General features: G+C 43.7%; 1 protein-coding gene across 1 annotated transcript; it reads right to left on the bottom strand.

Annotated features, from left to right (window-relative positions):
* Nucleotides 1–306: 306 nt before the first annotated feature.
* Nucleotides 307–1,296, bottom strand: LOC123431243 (BTB/POZ and MATH domain-containing protein 1-like). The gene has a single exon (XM_045115067.1). It carries the CDS (start codon nt 1,294–1,296, stop codon nt 307–309), a length of 990 nt encoding a protein of 329 aa, XP_044971002.1.
* Between the last annotated feature and the right edge of the window lie 8,061 nt (nt 1,297–9,357).

Here is a 9,357-nt window from a genome sequence, read left to right as displayed (position 1 = left end):
GATTATATGAGAAGACAACCTAGTAAGGTCTAAGGGGGTCACATTTTCTGATAATCCTACGGATCTCCTTCCAAATATCTGCGAAAAAGTTCAGGACTAGGGCACTAGGCGACATGATCTAAGGTGCTAGGTTGCAAATGATCAACAAATTAAATGATCACATATCAACTACGGATCCACACTCTGAAGCTAGCAAAACTTGATTGCGTTCATCCACATATAATATATATATTGAAAAACAGCAGTACATTGCACTAATCAGGCGATCCGATTTTGCTTGCCAATTGACATCACATACCCTTGGTTCTAAGAGAAGAGCTTGATATACTCAACGCACGCATCTCTGAGCTTGCTGCAATGATGTTGTTCAGCTATAGCCAATGTGGCCAAGACGCTCTTGGCATCGAGACTCTTGATCAAAATGCTCTCGCACATCAGCTTCATCCTTTCCATGGCATACCTGTCTGCAGCCACGAGCAAGAGCTTAATCATCTCCTTGTTGTCATAGTTGTCATTTACATATATGGCGGGCAGTGAATCTGTATAGATGAAGTGCAGCAAGGCTCTGAAAACAGCCGGCTGCATGTCTTCAATCTGCAGGCAAGATTTCTCGCTTTTCCCCATTGGCCCATAGAGCTCCGCATCGAAGGCCGGAGACCGCAACGCAAGCACGATCTTATGCGCATGGAAGGTCTCCCCGTTGACCTTGATCATCACGTCTGCTCCTTTGTTCGCCTCCAGAAGTTTTGCCAGATTCTCCAACAAGTCGGACGGCGGCACCTCGATTTCCGGCGTCTTGGTGGCGATTGCCATGGCAGGTATTTCTTTGAGGAGAACGGTCAAGTCACACTGGATCAAGAGGCAATCATCCTGCACGTATGGGGATGCCTCCAGGACGTCAGTCTTCATGAACTTGGAAACCCCCCTGAGATGTTCGTTCCTGCCTGAGTCGAACGCCGGGAAGGAGGACGGCCGGGAGATAACCAATGACGACAACCCGGTGCCCCAGTCAGTCAGCCTCAGGTCGTACAGCGCCCTCACCGTGGATTTCTTGCTCTGGAGCTCAACGAAGACTGATACATAGTCGTTGGTGTCCGCACTGAATCCATCGGGGTAGTAACGAAGGCACCAATCATAACCGCCGACGGCGAAGGTGGCTGATCGTACGAATTTACCGATGCCGAGGCCCTTGTGCAGCCTGTAGCCGGCGATCGTCAAAACGTGCGTTCCACGCGCCGTAGCCGGGATGGACGCGGAGGCCGTGACCTTCGTACTCGGCCTCTGTGGTGCTGCCATTGCCGGTGCTTGTGCCGACGGAAAACTACGGCGGCGGCGAATAGGGTTTTGGTCAGCGACTTGTGCTCGGCTGGACCTCTCCTCTGTTTTGCCCTCTATCTCCTCTACTCTGGGCTAGCCGGCCCTCGATCGCGGGAGGCCACAGCCTCTTTTTTCTGATTTTTACGTTTTACGTTTTTTGTTTATATATTAAAATATTTTAAACACATACTCTTACTTTTTAAAATTCTTGTCTTAGATTTGTGTAAGTATGAATGTATCTAGTCAAATTTTAGTATTAAGATACATTCATTTCTAAACAACCTAAGACAAAAATTTTGAGACGGAGAGAGTATATTAAAAAAGTTTTCTTTAAAAAAATTCAATTTTCTGAACAAGTATTTAAAAATGTTAAACAAGTATATAAACAAATGTTGAACAAGTATTTTATTATTTATTATGTCTATAAAAATATTAATAAAGTATATAAAAATGTGAATAAGTATTTAAAAATTATTGATCATGTTTATACAATGTTGAACAAGTGTTCTAAAAAAATTGACTCTGTATATACCAATGTAGAATGAAAAATAAAAGGTAACACACAAAACGGAAATAAATGAAAACAAAAAAATAAAAAAAATAAACCTAAGGAAAAGGAAAATGAAATAAACTAAAAAACAAATAAAAAATACCAGAGATGAAAAAACACAAAAGAATAGAAAAAACAAAAGAAGCAAGAAAAACCAGCTTCACTCGCTTCAAGTAGGACGCACCCCCTTCACCTAACGCTAACAGTAGCACGACGTGGTGGCTACGCTCGCTTGCTTCTTCCTCCTCCCTCCCCTTCTTCCTTTAACTGAGCGTGAAGTGGGCTGTCCCAAATACTGTGCCGCATTCAGCGAGAGATCCTTCTATCTCGCTGAAGGCGATAAATACTCGCCGTGGTATCGAAGGTCTGGCTATTTTTGTTTAAAAATGTATTCTTGCCCCAATTTTCTTTGAAAACGTACCCTTGTGAAAAATCTATTTTTTTCTTCCTTGCTTCCCATGATGACGTAGTTTCTTGATCCAAAATCACTCTAGCTCGACACAAACTTCTCAGTCCAAACTCCTTCACCCATCTTGACACAACGCACTCGACACAATGCCGATCCACAAAGTCTCATGTTGTGCCTGTCTTCTTCATGTGAGGATGAGCCTAGTAAACCGGCAAATGACACATATTATGGTTACATAGAGGAGATATAGGAAATTCACTGTAGGCGTGATGATTTTAAGGTCCTTTTTTATCGGTGCAAATGGGTCAATCTAACAGGAGGCGGGGTACAGGTAGACCCGTAGTACGGAATGACAACACTGGATCTCAACAATCTCGGGTACGTAGACGAACCATTCATCTTAATCAATGATGTGGCGTAGGTTTTCTATGTGAAGGACATGTCTACCAAACCGAAAAAAAGATAAGATAAGAAAACGAATACAACACTGGATCTCAACAATCTCGGGTACGTAGACGAACCATTCATCTTAACCAATGATGTGGCGTAGGTTTTCTATGTGAAGGACATGTCTACCAAACCGAGAAAAAGATAAGATAAGAAAACGAATACATTATATGATGAGCCAAAGCGCCAAATAGTTCTTTCAGGGAAAAGAAACATCGTGAGAGTGAAGGACAAGACAGACATGTCAGAAGATTATGAAAAGGTTCATGTAATTCCTTCCTTCATAGTGAAGACTGACTCAAGCATCATGTTAAATGTGAACATTTTCCATGGTTACGACGCAATAAGCAATGTACACACGCAAAGAAATAGTTTTATACACCAAGATCCCACTCTGGGATGTGACCGGCTTCACCGCCATCGCTTTCTCTCTAGTGTGAGTTTTCGGACTTATAGCTGGAAGTGCCACTTCAGACAAACCGGAGGGAATCTTTGCTAGGATATTTTGGCATTTGAAACATGATTTTAGAATAATTATTTAGTAAGTTATGAATTGTCAATTATTCATGTCCTTTTAGTATTATAATTATACAGAGGAGTTAATCAATGTAATTATGTCCAAACAAAATATGAATGTCTTCTGAGCATTCTAGATATGCCGCTTGAGGTCGACATGCATAGTTCATACACCCACACTAGTTGGAGATCTTTATAGAGTAGCAGAGTAGCTGAGATAGGGGCGACACTAGGAAGAACACGGGTTTGCCTACTCGGTTGTTTTGGTATATCTCATTAAAAGGGGGAAGTTGATGATATGTTGAGGGCTGAGAAATCGGAAAATCTTATGAGAATAGTCTATTGTTTTGGTATATCTCATGAATATCCATGCACCTTTATATTACCTTACATTAGGAGTACAAACCCACACCATTAGTAATGTTGGGTTATACCCAAAGGGCTTTAGATTCCGGAAGGAAGATTGTGGCAGCATTGATCGCCTTGTGTCATATTTTCAAAAACATATTGACAAACCACTGCGGCAATGGTACCTACGAAAAATAACTTGATATATAGAACTATTTGTCACTCTCTGATAAAAATCTATATAATCAAACATTGCATTCATATAAGCATTCACTCTAGCAAGTATTCCAGCAATCAAAATACAATCAATGAATAAAGCAATAAAGAAAAAAAGGTTATTAGGTTAATAAAAAGTATTTTATAATATTCTTCAATAACAGAATGAATCAAATGAGAAAGCTTTTATAAAACACTAGTTATGATCAGAATAATATTAACCTAAAATTATATAAAATTTATCCAACTAAAATTTTCATAAATTATTTTTTTCTTAAAAACTTTAATACCAAATAGAAATAAATGAAAACTAGGCATGTATGCATCTGTTTAAAAGAAAAATAAAACTAAAATATCCTAAAAAGGTTTTAAACCAAAAATAGGAAAAAGGGATTTAGTCTCTATTGATGGCTAGAACCGGGAATAAAGGCCAACCTTTAGTCCCGATCAGAGCCACCAACCGGGACTAAAGCCCTCGGTTTCGCGCCCATTGGGCTGCTAAAATTTAGCTTTAGTCCCGGTTGGTGACTCCGTCCAGGACTAACGGTAGGCCTTCGTCCTGGTTGTGGCCATCAACCGGGACTAAAGACCGGGGGTACTTAACCGTGCCTTCTCCCCTCACCCAATCTTCCTCTCCACTCTCGCCCCCGATGTCGTGCCGAACCCCACACCATGACGGCGCCAGGCTGTCGGAGATCATCGTCGCCTCTGAGTCGTCCTCGAGCCCCCTGACCGTCGCTGGACCTCCTCGCCCCCCTTCCCGAGCATCGTCGACCCTGCTCCTCGTTGACGTGACCTCCTTTCTCCCAACCCCTCTCCCCCGTTGGCCACCGTGGGCCGAAGCTCGCCGACCATGCTGTTCCCCGCTTATCCTATCCCCCACCCCTCCCCCGGTCATCGCCTCCCACACCGTTACCGACGCCGACGCCAACACCGCCCGCCTCTCCCACTGCCCGTGTACATATTCGGATGTGTTCGTGAATATTTGATGCCGCTCATTTGATTGTCCATGTTGGAGTTGCTCTTAAGTTTTTCCAATGATCGAGTTAGTGATTTAAATCGTATTGGAATTTCTCTTAGGTTTTTCTCATTAGATTATTAACAACGGTTCGGATGAGAAGGCAATGGACAAGAGAATGCAACAATTGTCTAGCTTTTTTTATCATGTATATTTAAAATGCAAATGATATTCCTAAAAAACGTATATGAAGCCACCAACGCTCAGGCCGCTACGACACCGGAATTGTTGGCGTAGTTGCACGAAATGTGTTTTGCATGTTAATTAAGAGAACTAGCTGTAATTTAGTGTGATCACCTATTTAGGTATACTAGATGGTAACCTGCACATCGTTGCAGAATTGTTTTTTAATACATTTCAATGCGATTTGATTATTTATAGTTGTAAAACATCTAGCACAATAGAATTAAAATTCTTTTGCATGTTTTAGTTTAAAAAACCAAAATTCAAAATTTTTAGTTTTGAAAAAATCTCAAAAAAGAAATTCTACAAGTAACCAAGGATGTCTTTATCTAAAGGCAACGATGCATGTCCCGCATCCTCGTCATCAAGACGACGACAACAACCAGTTGGAGAGGTGGCATATTCGGGATTGGGCTCCGGGGCACGTAGCTTAATGAGGAATTCGGGTCTCGTTGTTGGCCCAGAGCTTCTTTGGTGGCGGTCACGTGGGTCACCATCGGTGCGGAGGTAGCGGGCTCTCGATGAGGTGGTACGTCACCGTGTCAGGGAGGAGGACGAGCACGTCCGTCGCTACATGATTGCGTTGGACGCCATGTTCTTCAATACCTAACGGAATCACCGGGGATCTCACGAGAGCAATGATCTTGTGATGGTTCCTTCTCCTTGAGTGCCCATCATCCGCGGCTCAGGAACCGCGAGTCAACTGGATTTTTCAATAATATTCGAGCTGTATTAGTGATATTATATGATAATATTCGAGATGTATTGGTGATAATATTCGATAATACATTAACTCAATTATTCGAGATATATTAATGATATTATATGATAATATTATATGAAGGGTCCACAATGATCACCGATGATATTATATGTATTACTGATATTATATGATAATCTTGCTAAAAAAATTAATCCTCCTCGTCATCCCTCGCCCCCTCACATCAAACCTCGCCGGCGGCTGACTACTAAGGTTCAATTTTTTGCATTAAATACTAGAATCATGAACATAGGAAATGTTGTCGTCCGATGGTGATAGGATCCCTGAGTGCCATTTATGCTAGGATGACAGGGGTATATGCTGTTGGGGAACGTCGCATGGGAAACAAAAATTTTCCTACGCGCACGAAGACCTATCATGGTGATGTCCATCTACGAGAGGGGATGAGTGATCTACGTACCCTTGTAGATCGTACAGCAGAAGCGATTAGAGATCGCGGTTGATGTAGTGGAACGTCCTCACGTCCCTCGATCCGCCCCGCGAACAATCTCGCGATCAGTCCCACGATCTAGTACCGAACGGACGGCACCTCCGCGTTCAGCACACGTACAGCTCGACGATGATCTCGGCCTTCTTGATCCAGCAAGAGAGACGGAGAGGTAGAAGAGTTCTCCGGCAGCGTGACGGCGCTCCGGAGGTTGGTGATGATCTTGTCTCAGCAGGGATCCGCCCGAGCTCCGCAGAAACACGATCTAGAGGAAAAACTATGGAGGTATGTGGTCGGGCAGCCGTGAGAAAGTCGTCTCAAATCTGCCCTAAAAGCCCCATATATATAGGAGGAGGGAGGGGGACCTTGCCTTGGGGTCCAAGGGAACCCCAAGGGGTCGGCCGAGCCAGGGGGGAGGACTCTCCCCCCCCCAAACCGAGTCCTACTTGGTTTGGTGGGAGGGAGTCCTTCCCCCTTCCCACTTCCCCTCCTTTTTTTTTCTTTCTTTGATTTTTCTTCCTTGGCGCATAGGATTTGGTGGGCTGTCCCACCAGCCCACTAAGGGCTGGTGTGACCCCCCCAAATACCTATGGGCTTCCCCGGAGTGGGTTGCCCCCCTCCGGTGAACCCCCGGAACCCATTCGTCATTCCCGGTACATTCCCGGTAACTCCGAAAACCTTTCCGGTAATCAAATGAGGTCATCCTATATATCAATCTTCGTTTCCGGACCATTCCGAAAACCCTCGTGACGTCCGTGATCTCATCCGGGACTCCGAACAACATTCGGTAACCAACCATATAACTCAAATACGCATAAAACAACGTCGAACCTTAAGTGTGCAGACCCTGCGGGTTCGAGAACTATGTAGACATGACCCGAGAGACTCCTCGGTCAATATCCAATAGCGGGACCTGGATGCCCATATTGGATCCTACATATTCTACGAAGATCTTATCGTTTGAACCTTAGTGCCAAGGATTCGTATAATCCCGTATGTCATTCCCTTTGTCCTTCGGTATGTTACTTGCCCAAGATTCGATCGTCAGTATCCGCATACCTATTTCAATCTCGTTTACCGGCAAGTCTCTTTACTCGTTCCGTAATACAAGATCCCGCAACTTACACTAAGTTACATTGCTTGCAAGGCTTGTGTGTGATGTTGTATTACCGAGTGGGCCCCGAGATACCTCTCCGTCACACGGAGTGACAAATCCCAGTCTTGATCCATACTAACTCAACTAACACCTTCGGAGATACCTGTAGAGCATCTTTATAGTCACCCAGTTACGTTGCGACGTTTGATACACACAAAGCATTCCTCCGGTGTCAGTGAGTTATATGATCTCATGGTCATAGGAATAAATACTTGACACGCAGAAAACAGTAGCAACAAAATGACACGATCAACATGCTACGTCTATTAGTTTGGGTCTAGTCCATCACGTGATTCTCCCAATGACGTGATCCAGTTATCAAGCAACAACACCTTGTTCATAATCAGAAGACACTGACTATCATCGATCAACTGGCTAGCCAACTAGAGGCATGCTAGGGACGGTGTTTTGTCTATGTATCCACACATGTAAATGAGTCTTCATTCAATACAATTATAGCATGGATAATAAACTATTATCTTGATACAGGAATTATAATAATAACTATACATTTATTATTGCCTCTAGGGCATAATTCCAACAGTCTCCCACTTGCACTAGAGTCAATAATCTAGCCCTCACATCACCATGTGAATTACATTGTAATAAATCTAACACCCATACAGTTCTGGTGTCGATCATGTTTTGGCCGTGGAAGAGGCTTAGTCAGCGGGTCTGCTACATTCAGATCCGTGTGCACTTTGCATATATTTACGTCCTCCTCCTCGACGTAGTCGCGGATGAGGTTGAAGCGTCGTTTGATGTGTCTGGTCTTCTTGTGAAACCTTGGTTCCTTTGCTAAGGCAATGGCACCAGTGTTGTCACAGAACAAGGTTATTGGATCCAGTGCACTTGGCACCACTCCAAGATCCGTCATGAACTGCTTCATCCAGACACCCTCCTTAGCCGCCTCCGAGGCAGCCATGTACTCCGCTTCACATGTAGAATCTTCTACGACGCTTTGCTTGGAACTGCACCAGCTTACTGCACCCCCATTAAGAATAAATACGTATCCGGTTTGCGACTTAGAGTCGTCCGGATCTGTGTCAAAGCTTGCATCGACGTAACCTTTTACGGCGAGCTCTTCGTCACCTCCATACACGAGAAACATCTCCTTAGTCCTTTTCAGGTACTTCAGGATATTCTTGACCGCCGTCCAGTGATCCACTCCTGGATTACTCTGGAACCTACCTGCCATACTTATGGACAGGCTAACATCCGGTCTAGTGCACAACATTGCATACATGATAGAGCCTATGGCTGAAGCATAGGGGACGGAGCGCATATGCTCTCTATCTTCATCAGTTGCTGGGCACTGAGTCTTACTCAATCTCGTACCTTGTAACACTGGCAAGAACCCTTTCTTGGACTGTTCCATTTTGAACCTTTTCAAAACTTTATCAAGGTATGTGCTTTGTGAAAGCCCTATCAGGCGTTTTGATCTATCCCTATAGATCTTAATGCCTAGAATGTAAGCAGCTTCTCCTAGGTCCTTCATAGAGAAACTTTCATTCAAGTAACCTTTTATGCTCTCCAAAAGCTCTACGTTGTTTCCAATCAGTAATATGTCATCCACATACAGTATTAGAAACGCCACAGAGCTCCCACTCACTTTCTTGTAAATACAAGATTCTCCAACCACTTGTATAAACCCAAATGCTTTGATCACCTCATCAAAGCGTTTGTTCCAACTCCGAGATGCTTGCACCAGTCCATAAATGGATCGCTGGAGCTTGCACACCTTGTCAGCATTTTCAGGATCGACAAAACCTTCGGGTTGCATCATATACAACTCTTCCTTAAGGTAACCGTTAAGGAACGCCGTTTTGACATCCATCTGCCAAAATTCATAATCGAAAAATGCAGCTATTGCTAACATGATTCTGACGGACTTAAGCATCGCTACGGGAGAGAAAGTCTCATCGTAGTCAATTCCTGGAACTTGTGAAAAACCCTTTGCCACAAGTCGAGCTTTATAAACGGTCACAT

Source organism: Hordeum vulgare, chromosome 2H (genome assembly GCF_904849725.1).
Source record: "Hordeum vulgare subsp. vulgare chromosome 2H, MorexV3_pseudomolecules_assembly, whole genome shotgun sequence".
In the NCBI taxonomy this organism is placed as follows: domain Eukaryota; kingdom Viridiplantae; phylum Streptophyta; class Magnoliopsida; order Poales; family Poaceae; genus Hordeum; species Hordeum vulgare.
Note: the sequence above shows the minus strand (reverse complement) of the source record. Positions and strands in the feature narration are given on the sequence as shown.

Bases quoted from the DNA above. Each gene is read 5' to 3' on its own strand.
- LOC123431243 (XM_045115067.1), bottom strand. From the start codon at position 1,296: ATGGCAGCACCACAGAGGCCGAGTACGAAGGTCACGGCCTCCGCGTCC.